This window comes from Phaethon aethereus (genome assembly GCF_964289735.1).
Source record: "Phaethon aethereus genome assembly, chromosome: 3".
Lineage (NCBI taxonomy): Eukaryota > Metazoa > Chordata > Aves > Phaethontiformes > Phaethontidae > Phaethon > Phaethon aethereus.
Window position 1 is genome coordinate 28,910,541 of NC_138576.1, and position 20,030 is coordinate 28,930,570.

The 20,030-nt window shown below is 39.7% G+C and overlaps 1 protein-coding gene across 1 annotated transcript in view; it reads left to right on the forward strand.

The window, feature by feature from the left end:
* Positions 1 to 20,030, forward strand: part of ZNF451 (zinc finger protein 451) — a gene marked incomplete at both ends in the record, with an annotated part of 41,010 nt that overhangs the window by 13,410 nt on the left and 7,570 nt on the right. Inside the window, 7 exons of the mRNA XM_081997179.1 lie at positions 710 to 836; positions 2,567 to 2,720; positions 4,764 to 4,911; positions 5,466 to 7,120; positions 8,240 to 8,371; positions 12,369 to 12,499; positions 13,434 to 13,620. Of these exons, the coding sequence (XP_081853305.1) occupies positions 710 to 836; positions 2,567 to 2,720; positions 4,764 to 4,911; positions 5,466 to 7,120; positions 8,240 to 8,371; positions 12,369 to 12,499; positions 13,434 to 13,620 (2,534 nt within the window). The remainder of the gene's footprint in view (positions 1 to 709; positions 837 to 2,566; positions 2,721 to 4,763; positions 4,912 to 5,465; positions 7,121 to 8,239; positions 8,372 to 12,368; positions 12,500 to 13,433; positions 13,621 to 20,030) is intronic.

The window sequence follows — 20,030 nt, forward strand, 5'->3', positions numbered from 1 at the left end:
AAAGCAAAATAAGGAATTGCCATCAGCAGGCAGGGCTTTATCGCATACCATGGTTACTTGGGAAGACAAACACCATCACTCCAAACACCCCCCTTCCTCCTTCACACGGCTTTTACTGCTAAGCACGGTGTTGTATGGTATGGGATATCCCTTTGGTCAGTTGGGGTCAGCTGTCCCAGCTGTGTCCCCTCCCAGCCTCTTGCCTACCCCCAGCCTGCTGGCTGGCAGGGCAGTCTGAAAAACAGAGAAGGCCTTGACTCTATGCAAGCACTGCTCAGCAATAGCTAAAACATCCCTGTCCTATCAACACAGAAATTGAAATACAAAATGAGAAATCGAAAATACAGCACTGTGCAAGCTGTTACAAAGAAAATTAACTCCATTCCAGCCAGAACTAGGTAAAAATAAAAAAAAAAAAATAAATCCCTCTATAGGAATTGGAGGCTTTGTTACTTCTCTTGCTCTTAAAAACAGTATGATTCCTCTCCAAAGTGGTTATTATAACAGGTAAGCTGCAGGGAGAATCAACTCTGTACAGGATACCTCAACTGATACGGTTAATTGTAGGGGAAGTGAGTAATTTTACAGTTTAGATTGATTTGATAAGTTTTTGTCCAACAGCTTCAAAAGACAGAATTTTTCTCATTAAAAAAAAAACATTCTGACTATTTAGAGGGGACTACTTTGTTAATTATTTCTTCCTCTCCAGGTTTGACCATTCTCCTTGTGACCCAACAGTCACATTACATGGACCCCCAAATAATGCTGTTGCCTGTGTGATATGCTGCAAAAGATTTTCAACCTCTCAGCAGTACAGTGATCATCTTTTATCTAAGGCAAGATCATAAGGATAAGTAACTTGCCTAACTGAACGTAGTAGAGGGTTTTCAAGACATAGAATTATGCACTGATTTTTTTTTTTCCCCTTTTAACCTTCTTTTTCTCCCCTCCCTTCTTTTAGTCTTCAAGACAGTTTTTCTTATTCTGCTGCATTTCAAACACCTGATGTGTCCTGCCAGTACTCCCATTATATCTGACCATTAGGTTGCTCTTCCAAGAGGACTGTAATTCTCTCTTGAACCTCTTGTCCCTTTATTGATGCTGTTGAAAGCTATTCTGGTTTTTTTTGCATCTCCAAAACTATGAAGGATAAAGGCAAGAAGTTAGGGTGAAGTAAGTGACAGTAAACAGAAGCAGCAGAAAGGAGGTGGGGGGGCGGAAAGAGGCCACAGAATGAGAAAAGAAGCTTAGGTGATTCAGATGCAACTGTTTCTTCTCTGTTTCCAGTCTGTCTGATAGATGTATTTGCTGCTACTCACTAGTGAACCTACAGAAGGGAAAAGGATAATGTAGCATTTAAGTTTTGATTTGCATATAAGCTAATAGTATTTGCTTTTTTGGTTGTTGTTCCTCCCTACCTCCACTCTTTTCAATTCTGTTTTTTTGGTAATGCGCTCTCTTTCCCTTCCATTCACAACTTACTACTCTAAGACCTCAGTTCAGTGACATACTGGGGTGTTATCTTCAGGGTGCATGGTTTTATTTAAGCAGTCTGGTGTTGAATTGGATAATGGATAGCAGTTTCAAAGTTTAGTATTTTAATAGCAAACATTGTTGTGTACTCACCTAGTCCCCAGAAGCTGTGTTAAATTCAGAAGTAGACACTCTGCAAATCAGACTACTTTTAGCTAGTAGTAGTAACTCCTGATGTGTAGTCATATCTGACAAGCTTGAAAAATTGCATCATAGTTTGCCCCTGATCTTTTGCATTGCTTCCAAGTTCTGTGCCTATGGTGTGTCCGGGGGCGTTACCAGGAGTTACAGACAAGTTTGGTGAAAGGGAGTGGCTCTTGCAGCAGGCAAGAAGATGGGATTATTTTGGTGTGGAAGGATGGGGAGATAATCCTAAACAAAGCTGTGGAAGAAAGCATAAGCCATAAACCATGAAGACTGTTTGAGTGACGTCGGAAAGGAGTAAGCAAAAATGTCAGAAGCAAAATTGAAGGATTTTTTTCCCCTGAAGGCAGAGATCTGAAGTTGATGTAGAAGGCAAAAGGGGTGCAAGGAGCTGACTTTAAAAGTCATGGGCCAGTCAGGCTACTCTGAGTGGCGGCATTTTGAGAAGTTGGAGGTTAGCAAGATTAGGGAAGAACTGACATGAGGAAAAACAGCTGCTTTAGTGACAGAAGGATCTTTTTTTGAGAGCCTGGGTAAAGGGACTAGCTAAGAATTGATGGAGCCCGTAGTTCCTGGGGAAGGTGGTTGCTCCCAGTGGTGCACAAAGGGAATAGAAGAGTTGCCAGCTGTCAACTGGCAACTGTCAACCACGACACCAGCGTAGTAAGGATGAGTAGCTGAGTTTGACAGCAGTAGTTTGGCCAGTCCCTTGGGTCTCAGGAGCTGAAATGCATAGGGTTAGGCTTTAGATAAACATAGATGTGGTAGCTGAAAACCTGAAAGTGAAAATATTACCAGAGAAGGGAGAGAGGGATGGAACAACATGAGGAGAACTGGGTCTGGTTTCTTGACTTAATATTTTTCCTAACTAGATCATTTTTTCTTCCAGCTAAATGAAAATGATGGACATAAAAAAGATCTCCCTCCACAGCATATTCAGTGTTTTGCATGCCCAAACTGCTTCCTCCTTTTCACCAAAAGAGACGAATGCTTGCAGCATATGTCGGGAAAGAACCACTTCCTTCAGGTTTCTAAATTGAGTGGTATGTTGCTACTAAGTGTACTGCTTTTCATTCCATCTGATAATCGAGCCTTATGATATGAAGTGACTTAACATTTTTCTGCTGTGTGAAAAAGCTGAAGGCTTTTAAGTTTGTTTCAATGAATTCTTATTTTTCTTTTAAGGTCTTAAATGTGATACAGTTCTGTAAGAGGAGTTGCTTTGAAATTAACATTTTTGTGTAGAAGTGATTCCTCCATCACAGTTGCTGTAATGAGAAGCAGACTTTCCTTTATCTCCATGCTGTCAGGTCTCTCGTATAAGCTGCTTATCCTCCAGTGACTCTGCAACTACTGTCCTAAATAAATTTACATTTAGCATGTTGATAGGAACTCGGACCAAAACATATAAGTTTCTTTTTCAATTCCAGTCATACTGGCTGTGATGTTCCCTTCCCCTTACTGTACTGTCTGAAATCTGCTGGAGGTTATTTTTCTTGTCAGTGTCCTTGGCATTCCTGATGGAAAAGACCTGTGAAAGTTTCTTCTCCATATAATTGCAAATTTAGCCTGCTTAGCTAGAACAGTTCTGCCAGTCTGATGCCTTGCACCAGTCACATTGCTACTGAAGACTAAGATACTGGTTATGTTGTAAGCTGGTAACATTCTGAACCATACTTACTAGATTCCACAGAACGTATCTATCTAATCATGGTCTTGAAAACGGACTTAATGACCATCGTAGGTGTACTGACTTTTTAGCTTTGACATAAGCAACAGGCATTAAAGCATCTACTTTAATGTTAGGTAAACGCCTGAGCAGATGAGATATAGATGGAGTTGACTTCTTGTTCAAGAAGCTGCCCTATTTTAGATAGTGTAGCTTTCAGGATAAGCCTGCATGACCAAAAGGATTGGTATAGTTATTTATCATCTTCATAACTATATCTTCTACTGCTGCCCTCCCCCAGAGTGTCTGCAGGAAGTGTACAGTAAAGACAGACAAAAAGGTCCCTTCAAAAAGGGACGTTCCTGCAGGTCGAGTCAGTACTGCTGTCTTCATGGAAGTGACAATCAGCTGCATAGTTCTGAGCTCTCTTATGTATTGTACATCTAATATACTTTTATTCTCAAATAGGTTATTAATTCTGAATATGCTGACTGTAGATGCCTTTAAAATCAGGCCATAGGTTTTAAAAAGGATTACTGGTGAGCTACTGCTTTGAAAAGATTAAAAGCACAAAACAGTGTTTTCTTCTTTAGAGATGGATAGCACTTAGCTCAGAACAAAAAAGGGAAGTGCTCCATTTTTTCCTTTGCATTGGTAGGTCTTCATGATTAATATTATCGGCACAATCTGTAAGATCTAACAGTGAAGTTAGTTGAAAGGCATAACCTCAAATTACTGCCTTCTGATCATCACATCTTACTAAACAGAAAATTCAAATATAATTTGCCTCCTAAGATGCATAATGTTAACAGCAATATATAGTTCATAAGCCATTTCCTATTCTCTTTTCAACAGAAGTTTTTTTTATGCTGCTGATATCTGGAGTTAGACATTGAGTATGTATGCAGAAAAACAAAGTTCTGCACCTAAAAATTTAAGGGGAATTAACATTGAGGATGGGAGAGAGAGAGAGATGGTCATAATATGTGGGAACTCGTTAAATGAATTGCATACTTTTTTCTTTTTTAAACTCACTATGGCTTTAAACAAAAGTTTTTGTAGTAAGAGTACACAGGTGGTCATAGATGGAGGGGAAGAAGGTCAATAAAAACATTTCTAAGAGAAGTATCTGACCTAACCTTGTAGAAGGAGGCAAAGGGAAGTAGAGTCAGTCACTGAGTAAGAAAAAACAAGATGCAAACAGATTCAGATATGAGATCTTTAACAGGAGTTTAAAAAATTAGCTCTTTTACTTAAAGCCTCCATTGCACAATTACTGTGACTCAGCTGATACATGGTAACTTGCCTTGTGAACCCTGTGACAAACAAGTACAATTGTAACTGTCATATGAAAGCTGAAATGCTATGAAAGAACTCTTTAACGTGTGGTTGCACTTTCTGCCATTCCATATTATAGATGAAATGAAGGCTGGCCTTCCTCTACCTTTCCCATCCTATGCAAAGAACCTTCTGGTATCTCTGTGCAAAGAGGTCCCCTTCCAAGTGAAGTGTATATCCTGTTACCAGATACTACGCTCACATATGGAATTAACGGCTCATTTCAGGTTTGTGAGAGACAGCTGTCTTTATAATATGCATGTCCATAGATCAATAACAGATAGGCAGACGTGTTCTTAGTGGCACTGGTGGCTTTCAGGGCATCTAGGACCATCTGAACGTTGACTTCCTGAGTAAACTATCAGAAAACTGCCCCCTTTCCATGTCTTTTACCCACTTTACCCCACACAATCCACTGCAGAATGCTGATCGATGTGTGTATCCTTTTTGTTACTTTCTGTAACAGAACAACAGAACTTGGTCTCTGTTCCACTATTTCTAAGTTGGCAGTATTTGATTTCTAAAATGTGCTGAGGTCAACAACATAAGCACCAATTTAAGTGCTAGTTTTAGAAATTGGCACCTAATTCTCTTTAAAGTGCAGAGATAGGCGTTTCATAGTTTTGTTGACAAGCTAGTGGGTGAGTTATATAGCAGACACTCTTTCCACACACTAATTGCTGTAGCTAATATTTCTGTAGGTAATATTTCAGTGTGTCTGAAAGTTTAAAAATGTTTCAGGTTATATCATAACCTCTTTATTTTTTTTAATCCATTATAGAACGCGTTGTCGTAATTCTGGGCCTGTGGCTCTGTCAAAGAAGAGCATCTCTGAAGTTGCAGAGATTTTTAAAACAAAAGGTCACTGTGAGAACTGTGATATACTGTTTGCTGATAAGAATGAGATCACCCAGCATAAGCAAACCACTCAACATAACATTAAAATTCTTACTACAATGGAAGAGTCCATCTTGATGTTCTGTCACATCAATGGAAAAAACAAAAATCAGTCTCACTTGTGCCATATTGTGGACCGGTCAAGACCACTGCTTAAAAGACATTTCATTTCCAGTGAGTCTACCAGTGAAAGGGGGTCTACGCCTTCAAAACAGAAGAGCAATTTAAAAGATAAAAATGAAGATCATGTAGCAAACCAAAGCCAAGGTAGTGCTTGCAAAGTAAAGGCCTGGTTTTGTGAATGCCTTCAAAAGTTTTTTACAGAAGAGTCAGTAGAAAAGCACATTTTATCAGCAAATAGGATCTGTCACAAGTGTGCTGTGTGTGGAAAGCTTGCTGAAAATTCAAGCATTATCCGCTTGCATATGAGTCGATTCCATGGGGGAGCACACTTGACTAATTTTCTTCTCTGGTGCAGAGCATGCTCTGTAGATCTTCTCAGAGAAGAAGATATTATGGGACATGTGACTGAATTTCATGGTGGACATAGTTATTATTATGAGCAAGAAGCTCTAGAAGATGAACCTATGCCATCTGCTTCTCATGCAGCATGCATTTCTGCAGGTGAAAGGAAAGACTGCATTCCTAGTCCTATGGAATTCTCCCCTGAAAAAGGTCCTGTTCTGGGAAAATGGCAATGCCGCATTTGTGAGGAGATGTTTGAATCTGAAGAGAGTGTTAAACAACATTGCATGTCCTTAGAAAGCCATGCATTTCACAGATACTGCTGTGGCTTATGCAGAAATCACTTTCGGAAAGTAGGAACTCTACAGCGACACTTCCAAGAGCATCATAACCAGGAGATACAGACTAAATACTTCTGTGGCCTTTGTGGTAATCTCTTCTTTGACACAGAAGAAGAATTTCTAATCCATTATAAGGAGATTCATAGCATGGACTATGCATTTGTGCCTGAGCAGATGGAAGTATCAATAAAAAAAGAGGAGGACTTCCTCCCAGTAGAAAAAGGAGACCGTTTAACCTGTGGTTGCCGGACAACTTATGTCTCCAGAATAAACAAGAGGAACGATTATGTAAATTGTCAGAAAGCCATGCTGCAAAAAGGAAACTTATGGTTTCGATGCTGCTTCTGCTCTGCAACTGCACAGAATTTTGCTGATTTGAACAGTCATCTCAGCAGTCACGCATCACTGAAACATAAGGAAGAGATGTATGTTGTTAGATGTGCTGCATGCAACAAAAACTTTGATGATCTTCAGAGCGCACATCAGCACTATCACATGAAACACTGCTTCTTGCAGAAACCTAATCTATCAGGTCTTGCATCAGAATTGGAAAACACGATATTCAAGTTCACAGCAAGTGGGGCTTGTGTTGACAGAAAACCTCACAAGCTAAAATTTCAAGCATCTCCATCCAAGACTCAGGAAAGACCACAGTCTTCTCCTCTGCAGGGTCCAATACAGGGAAAGAAAGCAAAAAAAGAAAACTTAGCACACTCTGAAGAACTTGGTGAAGGTTTGTAGAAATTTTTTTTTTAACATTAGAAAAACATTGTTGTCATTAATGCACTGTGTTTCAATGCCAGTACAATGTAGCATACTATTTACCGACATCCAGTCTGTAAATCAGCTCAGAATTTAATTTTTGTTATTTTTCAAAGATGCACTTTGAATTCTTGGTATTTGAAGTTTCCAGAACTTGGACTTAACAATTTATTGCTATATGCCATATACATGAAGCCTTTAAAAAACAAAAAGTAGGCAGATGTGAGAACCCTGGGAATGACACATTTAATTTTCAAATTAGTTGGGAGCATAATTTGGTGCTAAAAGGAAGAGGACAATCAAGGACCCCAGACAGAGATGTAACTCCTAGAAATGTAAGTGTGTTCTATAATACACACACATTCAAGAGAAACTTGCCTTCTTTGTATGTATAAATACTTATGAGTCTGGTAGTGCTTTCTGTGTGGGCAGTCCTATTATAACACCATCTTCTCAGTTTCCTTCAGATTGCCAAAAAATAATTTCAGCTGAGAATTTATATTCTCTGTATGTATTTAGTTTTTTTCCTTGAGTATGCAAATACATATTTTTTTGAAGGTCATGTCACTTCTAAGAATGGCATCAAGATTCCTGAAGGTATACCTTGTGTTCAAAAATTGGAAGTGTGTTTAATTACTCATGGTGTCATAATGCTTTTGATTAAAAGGTTGACATTTATGTTAGATACACAGCAAAAAGTATGTCTCTAAATATTTTACATGTGTTTGTGCATGTAAGCGATTAAATGTCATGGAGATGTGCCATAGCAGGGTGTGCACAGTTGAGTATTAAGTGGACTATTAAAATGTTTTGGTGCAGGACAACAGCTTTCTGTGCCTACCACAAACCTATCCAGCTCTACACCATTGTATAGCTAGATTCTACTTTCTTGTCTCTTGATTTGTGTGTTATAAATGCTACTTCAGTTGATTTAAAAACAACGCAATCACCAAATAGGATCACATTTTATAAGTTTTAGCTTGTAGAACAGTTGAATACATTAATTTTCAAAAGCATATCTAGGTTGATGTATGTTGGCTGACCAGAAAGTCAGATGAACTTTAAATGCATCCTTTTTATCCCATTGAAGATGAACTTCCTGATCTTGACTACCTGAGTACCATGACTCACATTGTGTTGGTGGATCTGGACAACTGGGGAAGCTTATTCACGCAGCTGCCAGCTAACCTGAACCAAGGGACATTTATCTGGGGCTTTCAAGGTAAAAAGTGGTTGAAGGAAATAGTTAGATAAGATTAACAAGTCTACACAAATGCTTGAGCAGAGATTCTTTGAATCTGAGAGAATGAAGAACAGGAACAAGCAGCCGCTAGGGCTTCTGAAGTCACAGCATCACAGGCACCATGTGAGAGGAATGTTCTTGAACTTTTCTAACTCAGTCTTAACCTCCTCTGCTCTTATTGTTCCTGTAGAAAATTGTTCCAGAATTACTAAATGGTTTAGAAGTCTTTCTGGCTTCCCTGATGAACTTACTTAGGCTGTATCATACTAGGTTTTCATAATTATAAGGTCAGCCATAATACTTGGAAGTTAGAAACAAAATAACCTCTAAGTCCTTGTCATAATGTTCTTTTTCTTTTTAGTTCCAAAAGGCATGATTTTACATTCTGGTACTTGAATTTTTTTCTGTTTCTAGCTTGCCCCTCAAGGATGTCCCTGGTCATCCTGTACATCAATAGGTGTATCTCACACCTGGAAAATACCAGTAGGGGTACAAAGTGATTGATGGAACTCATATTGTTATGGGTTTGTAAAAAAAACTTTTTGTGAAGTCTACCAATGGCAACCCTTTAACTTACCTGACTATTCTTGAACCAATTTCTTGTCCACCTCATGCTTTTTTCCTACTAATTTTCTCTGTATCTACCTTTATAATTATTTTGCCTGTGGTACGTTGAATACTTCAGTAAAGTCTAGACAAAGGATAGTTTCAAAATATTTATTGCCTGAAACATAGGCATTGTCTTAACAGACTTGTAGGAATTGTCAGGCATGTTTAACACTTAGTAATTGCACTGCACTTTTTTTTAATGTTCATGATTATCTCTTCCTTAAAAGATAATCAGGAACATTCTGAAAGCTGAGCGTTTTCTTGCTGCTGAGGTTGGATGGAAAGGCCTGTTGCCTCTTAGAAACGGGTATTCCAGTTAGCTGATGAAGGCAGAGCAAGTATGTCTGTTAGTGTGAGGTGTAAGTTCTTCAAAGTCAGATGTGTTCGTGGACCTGTGACTCTAATGTTTGGTTGTTAGGAGTTCTGGGGACCAATTTTCTGGTCTTCTCTGTTAAAGCGGGTTATGCTCCTGAGTTTTGTGTTCTGCTCAGACATTACTTCTGTGTCATTACCTGCACTGTCACTACCTAGACTTCAGGCTCTCTGTACAGTCACAGTGTTCTTGTGCATGCACATGAAACCACAGAAAATACTGATTTTGGGGGATTTAGATTATACCTAATTGTCCTGGATATCTATTTCATCTTTGCTGCCTGGATGCTCCTTTTATTTACACTATCTCTTCTATATGGCTGAACAACCGGTTGTTTGTTCTTACTATCTTTTGTGAGGTTTTGCCCAGCTTGATTTCTGGTCAAATTTCATGTCACCTCTGCGCTCCTTGGCTTCTAAGGCTATTGTGATTTGGGGTTTGGTTGTGATTTGTAATTGCTGAAGGTTAAATAATAAAAATAAGAAACTATTAGGAATCTGAGTTGAAGAAATGTCAGGCCTGTTTGACATTGAAAGTCCAAAGCTACTCTGTCTGGGTTGTATAAAGAATTATTTAGTAAAGGATAATTTTTACAGTTATGTCAAACTTTTCCCCCCCTTGAATTCAGACACTTGCTTTCAGTCATATTTTGTTATTCTATTTAATTTAATCAAAACTGCTTTGTCATTAATAGACCCAAACTTGTTTGTTACGACAGGGTCTTCTGTGCTGTTACTATTTTCGAAGGTTAAAATGCCCTGTTTTGATTCAGTAAGAAAAAATTGGTTGAACAAAGGAGTGTCTGAACTGTATTATTGTCAGAAATGTGTCTTCTCTGACCTATCTGAGAGATAAATAATCCATAGTACAGTCTCAGTGTTACTAATCTATTGTTAGGAACCTCTCTTAATATGATTAACCTTAACCAAAGGTACCTCTGGGCTAGTTCAGACACTCTGCCCAGGGATGTTCCAAACACGCACACCTCCAGGCACAGCCCAGCCCATGTCAGTGCCCCTCAACTTTTCTTGCTTCCCAAACGGGGTTCCTGCATGCAGGCTGCCTCATGGGAGTGGCCCCTGGAGCAACTGAACTGAAAAACCCATGCCGAAGAGTTAATGGTGATTAAAATGGGCCATATTCATATGGGAGAACAGTTTAGCAGTTTATTACTGTCAACTATATTGTTACAGAGCCTGGGAACACTTAAGACTCCCAGGCATATCTGGATTTATTGTTGTAGGTACCTTCTCATAAATAATGGTTTTGGAGTTATTTGATGCGTGCTCTTCTTGTTTGTTTATCCTGTGAAAATACAGCAACATCCCTGTCTCTTATGATTATTTTTTTCTGCATTTCCCAAACAACATTTCTGATTTTCTTTTATTATTTTTATATGGTACTTTTGCATTATTTCTGTTATTCCTATTGCTAATACAGTCTTAGCTTTGCTTTGAGTTCCTCGATTGTATTGCGAGGGCTCTGTATTGTTTCTGTTTTCAGATATTTAGTTGTCCATGACCCATTTGTGGTCTAGCTCCACCAGAGTAAATACAATTCTGTCACTGTTTTCAGCTGTCCTGGTCAAATGTTTATGTTGTACATTTATGGGAGCCAAAAGACAGGGTTGGTGATTACAAGTCTTTCCCAAACAGCAGTGACCAAGGCTGTCACAACAGATGAGAAAGACTTGCAAATACCACTTTCTTATGGACAGATATCGCTAAATCTTTCAGCTTTGAGATCATTTTTTGATCTTATAGCCATTAGGCTGAAAGGAGTAGGGGCACACACACCCACACCAAACAACAAAAAACCCCCACCAAACCAAAAAACCCAGGAGAGATCTACTGATGATTGCTTTTACTTCTTTGTCAGTCTGGGGTGGGTGGCTTAGAATACACAATTCTCCTAGCCTCTTCACTTGAGCCTTAGTTTCACATGTTCTCACATGAAGTGCTATCAATGACTACTTTCACTTTCCATTCAAAATCCTTTCTTATATCCAGCCACTCTATCACCTGGCAGATAAAGCAACGTTTTTTTCCTCCCAGTACAGCCCCATTATTTCTTACAATTGGGAATGTCATGAAATTTGTATTTGCTCCCCTCAAATGGTCCTTGCATTTATTTTTCTTTTTACATTGCCGTAGTAACTGCAAGCTCCTCTCTTTTTTTTCCCCTTGCCTTGAGAGACTTGCTTCTCCTTTCCTTTCCCTTGCAGCCTGTTTCAGCCTGGTGTTCTTTTCATCTGTAGCAGGCCTGTTATGTAGCTTGTCTCTATTATCCCACTATTTTTCTCGACCAATATCTACATGTTTTAGGATACTGTTGAGAAAATTTCTGCACTTACTTTTTTTTTCCCCAGTTGTAGCCTCATTTTGCTTATCCTTGACTGCATCCAAGTGGTCATCAGGACTCTAATATTAGTTTCAGCTGTTGCCCCAGTTCTTGGATCTTCTTTTTTAAAGAGTTCTGACATGTGATGTATCAGGCAGTTATAGAGTGTGTTGGAAATAATCTTGGGCATTATGTTAGTACAGGATTCCCTATGGGAACCATTTCTGTTACTTGTACTACATTCCCAGAGCTCCTCTGCTTCTGCACGTTAAGCATAACTGTGCTTAAAACTGGAAAAAATACATCCTTGTGTCCAAACGTACATGATTTCTGGAAGATAAGTTTTCAGAGTTAGAAGAAAAATTCATACAAAATTGAATGAGAGGCTTTGTATAGGATCAGGCTAGCTACTTTTTCCTTTTTTGCTTTCTAACCACACAACAAGGGTTCTTTCGGGATTTTGGCTATATGTTTATTTTAGCCAAATCGTTTTATTTGTTTGGCTATATGTTTATTTTAGCCTTTATTTTAGCATTGGTCAAAATAAATTCTGCCTTTAAAGCCAGATTTATCTTTGCTTTTGCCTTCTTGCATTCTTAGTTCATGGTGGCATACCTGTTTTGGTTTTTTTTTTTCCCCTTCTTCACTGTTTAGGAGGATACAGCAACTGGAAACCTCCAGTGCAGTGCAAAATTTACAATTATCTTAAGAGGATCGGATGTTTCTTTCTTCATCCACGTTGCGGTACCAGAAGAGAAGCAGCAGACTTTGCTCTCTGTGTTCATGTAAGCTAGTGCACGCTTTCTTTATTGTTGTGTTTCTGTACCCAGAGAAGAGTGGCAGGTGATGTTGTGCTAATTACAGATGAGATTCTTAGATTCTCTTCATCTGACTTTTATGTCCACTAAAAAGAATGATAAATCTGTCACTGAATTGAGTGGAGACAGCCTGCTGAGAAGTTACTTACTTTTTTTTTTCTTTCCATAAGAATAAAAAAGTTAGCCCAAATAGGACATCAGTCTGTTGTGGAGGGGAAGGGGGCTGTTTAAGGAGTGAAGAATAAAAACGCCACAATTCTTGCCTTTCCCCCTGAAACAGAAACTGTAAGTCCTGTCCATCTAGCCCAAATCTAAAGCCATCTTTAAGCTGGAGTTGGATGGGTGCCAGTGTCAGAGACCCTGTTGGACTGACAAAGTGCCTCCATTCAGTATAACTAGGGCTTTGGGTTGGGAGAGGTACAGGTGAAGGACAGGAATCTGGGATGCCATGGGGACTCGTGTTCTTAATATAGTGCTTTATCAGTTAGGTAAAACTACTTGAGAATTTAATTATGCAATATAAGCGTGTTTTGCAACAGTGTTTGTATGTTATGTTACACTTTTTTAATGATTCTTCAAATGCTCTGCACAGATGTCTTGTTTTCTGTGGAGGTGGTTCTGAAATGTTCCTTTTTAGGAATTTGTTCCATATCCCATCTGTACTGTTCTGGTAGCCATATCCAATTGTGATGTATAGAATAAATGTAGTGTCAAATTGTTGAAATAATACTTTTCACAGCAGTATAACATGCCTCGGACCATAAAAGCGGAGGTAAGTTGGTGTAGAAGGCTTTCCTATGAAGACCTGTCTTACAAAAAGCTAGTGAAACCCCACAATTAAAAACAACCCATATTAAAAAATATGATCTCAGTTCAACACTTGACATTTGTTTCCATATAGGCTGGTCGTTTGGATGAGCACCTGCCCAAGCAAATTCCTTTCACTGTACTGTCTGGAGACAAAAGCTTCCTGGAATTGGAAACTCAATTTAAGATGACCCAGCGGTCAGCTCGCATCCTAAATCCTCATCACATTGAAGGAGACATGATGTGTGCCTTGCTAAACAGCATTTCGGATACCACAAAAGGTAGAAAGTAAACATTAAACACAATCTTTCCAGTAAACCTATAGTTCTTTCCAATAAAAGAATTGAACTCTTGTGCTGGTAACACAAGCTGTTGCTTGATGCTTCTTGTATTGTGCTGGTATTTCAATGAAATATAGAACAGAAAATCAATTTGCTTGGGGCAAGCTTTGAAACCAGACTTAATTAAGCAATTTTATTGAACATAAACTCTGTCATCCTGGTATTCTTTATTACAGCAGGAGACAAATTGTTGTTTCAGTCTGAAGAATCCTTTGTAGTTAAAGAAAAGGTGTTTATCTTGTGTGCATATTTGTGAGTTTGTACTCAAATCTGCTTTGCCTGATTTGTTCTGGGTCTGAAACAAAGGTGACCCTGCTAAAGCATCATTATTTCCCAAAATATCTCTATTTTAACTCTGATTGTCCTCCCGGTCACTTCCCGTCACTTGATATTTATCTTCATTGGCACATGGTTCACACATCCATTTGGAGGAAAAATATCAATGAAAGCTTTTAAGTTCTCTAGAATGCTATATTCTAATTAATGTCTAAAACAATCACATGTTTTTTGTATAGGATAATCAAAGAAGTTTGAGCCAGCTCATTTTCATGCAAATGATACTGGAGCTGAGATGAGTTTTAATACTTCTCAGTATTTTAAGATGTCTTGAAGTAAAGTTTTCCTAGAAGACCTGACATTTGTCTATAGACACCATATTGCTTTCCCTGGCTTCTTGTGGTGGTTTTGGGGGCTTGTAAATTGAGTGTGTATTACAGAAGGTTGTTTCTCAATTAGCCCTAAACTGTGTTCAGAAAAATACACTGCTAGTCTTGATGCTGTCACATGGTGCTGCTGTTCTACCAGGAAGATTAAACTGGAGTGCTAGCACTGAATGGTGAATTGGCATTGATTGATTAAAGGGAAAAAGAAAGATAGGATAATTAAATGGTTTCCTGAAAAAAATAATCTGTGGTGAGCTGGAATTGATTTATGTGCTTCTGATACAGAAAAGGTGCTTATAGAGTTTTCTGGCCACCCCAGGCATTTGCTGGTCTAGATTTTTCAGCTGGATTATGGAGATGTGACTCCTAGCCAGAAGCAGTCATACTAGTAAAATTTCTTGGCATAGTTAATTACAGAACTGTCACTTTCACTACTGCAGTTTGTTTTGCTTAAGGGGAAAGATGACTTTTCTCCACAGTTATCCATAAAGCTACACGTTGAATCATTGCATTCCCACTACGAATGTTTTCTGTGTAAAACCTATTGAAATTGATAGCTATAATTGCTTATAGATCTCTTCTAATGTATATATTAATGTGGGAGGCTGTTTTTGCTTTGGGAGCTTTGCATATTTTTGGGAGGAAGAGTTGGAAGAAAGCTGTAACTTCCCAGCAGTCAATTTAAGACAGTTTAGCTGTAGGGGCTTCCTTGTTTGTACAGTTTGTTGTCTTGGATTGTTAAGATGCACAGTGAGGAGAGGGGAATGACTGTTTTCCTATGGAAGGGTACTCTAGCTCTCTGCCTTGGTAGTTTTGCTAGTATAGCTTTGTTCGCCAGGGTATACTGGCTCGGAGGTGATGACTTTGATCTAGCCATTTTCCGTGTATAAATTATACTCCTTGTTTTTTATATTGGTATTACTTTCAGAAGTTTTTTCGTCTAACCCTTCTTTGAATGTCCTTTACTACATTAATATTTAATTTACTGTTATGGTGATGGGCACTGTTGAGAAGGCCCCAAACCTGAACTTGCTGGCTGATCGTTGTGCATCCCACTTAAGTTATGCATATGGTTGCTATAGAAAAAACTACTTTGAGTAGGAGAGTGATGGAATCGCACATGAGTCCTTTGGCTGTCAGTGTTCCCTGGCAAATTTGTAAGGAACAGAATTGTCTTGAGCCATCCTTGGCCCCTTTCTCCAGTCAGTGTCAGCAGAGGGGTACCCAGACAGGGAGAGCTGCCTATCTGATTCAGTTTTAACTTTGATTCAGTTTTAATAAAGGCCTGTGTTTGCTGTGAAAGGGGATGATGTTGCTATCAGAGTCTATAAAGCGTTTTTTTTAAACAGATAAAGCCACTGCAGAATATACACTTCACTGTGTGGCTCAGCAGCATCAGCAAGCATTTGCAAGTCTGTGTGGCAAGACCAGTATCGGAGGGCTGAGATTGGAAAGTTGTGCACTGTATCATAGGCTGGTATAACCTGTTGTACCTTTACAGAAATGCAGCTGAATATAGGGAAATATAAACAAGAATTGCTTGCTTTGTGACTTTCTCAAGCCTATGGCTATTATTCTGGAGGGAAAAATAAGCAAGAAACAGTTACCACAGCGAATTGTGTTGAAAAATGTAAGACAGTTGTTGGTATTGGTTGAGCTCCAAAAGGAAAAAGCTATTTCCCTGAATCACCTTCACAGAGCTGTCATTAGCTTGTGAGCAGCCGGATTGTGTTTGGATTGTGGCAATCTGACAGTCGCACCTTGTGAACCGTTTTACCACATCAGCAAAACTGCTGTGGGAGCTGTGATACATTCATTCATTTTAAAATAAAAGGAAAAGTTCCTGCATATGTTGCAATAGGTTGTCAATGATATGTTACCTTAGAAGACCATTGACTGTAGTGGATGCATGAATTTCCTTTGAGGTATGAAAAGAGTAGGCAAGACGTTTATTTGCTGTCGTCTGCTGCTAAACCTGAGTTCATAAATACAGAAGGGTTTTCTGCTTTTATGCTGAAGGTACAACACATGATGGAATGGAGATTCATGCATGTTAATTGAGTGGTTTGAGAAGGGTAGAAGATTTTTCAGTGTCTCCCTTTAATTCCTTTGCAAAGAAAAGTTTGTAGCATGCAGAAAAACACCATTATTCTCTTGTCTGTGTCTTGATACTTGATATCTAGTCATGACAGTAGTGCTACAGCTTACATTTTTAATAAGCGCTGGACAGTGTTGAGTGCAAAGCTGATGGTAGGTTAGGAGTCATCATACCCATCCTGACACTGACAGGAATGCCACAACTTCTTGGTTGATGAAAGTTATTTTTGTGTAAGTTGGTGGCTTTAGCTTTACTGTATTTCTCAGTCATATTCAACTGAGATCCTTTATTGACTGAGCTCTTAAGTAAACCAGAATTTTTTTTAATAATAAGAGGACCAAATTTTTTTTACTATTTCTTCTCCTTTCTTTTGAAGAGCCAGGCTGCCTCATGAGACTGTGTAGTGATGTACTATGTTGTCTGCCAAATATCCACTGCACCTCTTTCACTGACCCATAAGGTTTGTTTCCACTGTGCTCAGGTGGAGTTGTCAGCCTACATCTTCAGTCTGCTGCTATTGCCTGAAGTGTTTCAATACTATTGAATGCAGGTCCTGTGAGAGTTTATACTTGGAAGAGCAGGATTTCAGTTCATTTTGATGAATGCTGCTAAGCTACCTAGCTCCCACTATCCCAAAAAGCTGTTGGTTTGCATCCAGCCAACAAAAGAATTTAAGAGGAGTTAAGAATTAATTTACGGAAGACATTGAGAAAAATTGCTTGCTTTCTCAGTATTCAAGTTTTTGTGGGTGTTGATGTCCAACATGAGTACCACATCTGACCCCAGTCTCTGCTTTTTCTGAACCTTCAGTTAACACAGACTGCAAATGACTAAAGATAGGTCACAGCTTCCTGGCCCCACTGTCCAAAGAGACTGAATATGAAGGGCATGAGCATCTGCAGTGTGATGCACCCTGGATGAATGGTAGTTACTCTAGTAAGCATCCATTCCTTTATTTACACTGTTATTACAGTGGCCGCAGCCTATTGCAGTGGGGAGTGATAAGAAAGGCACCCTTGAGTTGTAACCTCATGTTTACCTACAACAGGAAGTTATTATTGACTTTGGTATGTCAGTGGCATCTCTTGTGTGCATCTTTGAATATATGTATATGCCCTAGGGAGAAAGCAAGGTATTAAGACCTAAGATAATGAGTCTGAACAAGAAGTAGCCAAGTGGATGAACTGGGAAGACGTCACCACTCGGATCATACAAAAGAATCCTCAAGGTTTGATTGAATCTGGTTGTGAATTTTTAGAGAGCTGTCAAAGATGAAGGCTAAATGAAAGTCTGAGTGACCATCATGGTATTGGCCACAGTTTCAAAAAAATGCAATTGGAGGAGGGTGGGGGATTTAGAGATTTATTTTTAGTTATGCTACACTTGAATGAACAGATGACTGAGCATCTGTAGGGAAAGATACATAGAGTGAAGCTTTATTTTGCATGGAAGAAGAGAGGTCTTGTGTATTTGTGAACCCTCAGCAGGGAGTAGCTGTACTTGCATTTACAGATGATGTTACCTTAATGAAGAAATGGAAATTAGAGCAGTAAGTATTGGAGAGGAGTATGTGGAGAGGATCCTCCAGGGACATATTGAAGAAGGAATAAAGGAAAGGATCCTGGAAGCCAAGGAACAGTATTTTAAAGCTAGCATGAACACCCATACTGAACATGATTGATAATGAAGGTAAGGATGGGGTACTACGTTTTTTGCTAAGTAGTTACTAGGATACTGAATGAGGTAAATTTAATGGTATCCTTAAGGTAAAGTAGCACTAAAACTTCATACATCAGCTGTAAAAGGAAAAGGGTCAGTGGTTGGAGAGACAGTGAGTTAAGTGTGATATTAATGTCACTGTACATTGGGATGGGAAAGATGCAGGTAAGTTTGGGAGTTGCTGAAAAGACTAAGAGAAGGAGCATTGTAGGAGAGAGAAGTGGAGGTAGGGTGTGAGACTACACAACGTGTGAAATAGGCAGGAGGTGCGTTAAGAAGTTGTGTGGCACGGGAGGAGGACTGAGGCTGGGGAAGGGAAATTGAGTTTCTGGTGAGACAGAGGAACCAGTAAACCTGATGGAAATTATTGAGGGGGTGGTGGTAACTAGGGAGGTTGCAAGAGAAGAGGGTCAGATATAGGGAGGAATTATGCTGAGCTATGTGGGCAGCTAATCCAAGCTGTGGCACTTTGATGTCAGGACAGTGGGTGGCGCTTGCATTCTGTCAAAGTTTACCAGTCTCTTCCCAGAATAGGTTTCTATGAGAGACTCAAGTCAAAAAATCACTGTATTTGCTCCCATCCATAGGGTTAATCTTTCTGATCTCTGAGCTCTATATTCATCCAGAATTAGCTTTCCTGGGTTTTTGTTCTTCCAGCAAGAGTTTGGCAATACGTGAGGACAATAGTGAGCAGTAGGATTTCTTTGAGAGGATAGGTATGGTCAGAGCTTCTTAGCTGTTGTTTATTTAACAAAATGTACTAGAGAAGAGGCCACATCTTAAGATCCCTTGGCTGAGAAACTGGGCTATTGCTTTTCCTCTGACCCCAGAGGACTTGGAAGCTACAGAATGTGCATTTTAACAAGAGAGACGGGACATGCCCCTTTTCTCCAAATTAAACATTCTCATTTACTCTTCATCATCAGAAAATGCTAGCAGTACCAGGAGTATATGCTGATGAAGTATGGGCTGGATGAGCAAAGAGTGAGATGGATTGAAAACTGGCTCAATGGCCAGACCTGGAACGTGATGATCAGTGACACAAAGTCCAGTTGGAGGCCGGTAACCAGTGGTGTACCCCAGGGGTCAGTACTGGGGGTGATCCTGTTTAATGTCTTCGATAATGACCTAGATGGTGGAGCAGCGTGTACCCTCAGCAGGTTTGCTGCTGACCCAAAACTGGGAGTGGGGGCTGATACACCAAAGGGTTGTGCTGCCATCCAGAGAACCTCAACAGGGGAGAAATGGGCTGACAGGAATCTCATGAAGTTCAACAAGGAGAAGTGCAAAGTTCTGCACCTGGGCAATGACACCCCCAGGCACTGATATATGCTAGCTAGGGGTCAAACCACCTGGAAAATGGCTCTGCAGAAAAGGAGCTGGGGGTCTTAGGGGACACAAAGTTGACCACAAGCTAGCAATGTGCTCTCATGGCTAAGAAAGCCAATGGTACCCTGGGCTGCATTAGGAGGACTGTTGCCAGCAGGTTGAGGGAGGTGGTCCTTTCCCTCTGCTCAGCACTGGTAAGGCCGTAGCTGTCAAGTTTTGAGCTCCCCAGTCCAGTATCTATTTCGTAATTGTATTGGGTTTGCATTGCAAGGTTTTGGTAGCAGGGTGGCTGCAGGGGTGGCTTCTGTGAGAAGCTGCTAGAAGTTTCCTCTATGTCCAATGCCAGCTGGCTCCATGACAGACCCAGCACTGGCCAACGCCGAGCCCATCGGTGACAGTGGTAGCACCTCTGGGATAACATATTTAAGAAGGCGGGAAAAAAAACCAAGCACAGAGCAATTTGCAGTCTCTGGTGACAGCTCCTCTCAAGTGTGAGGGTGAGAAACCTATTCAAAGGTCTTGTGAACTCCCCAGGGAAGTTG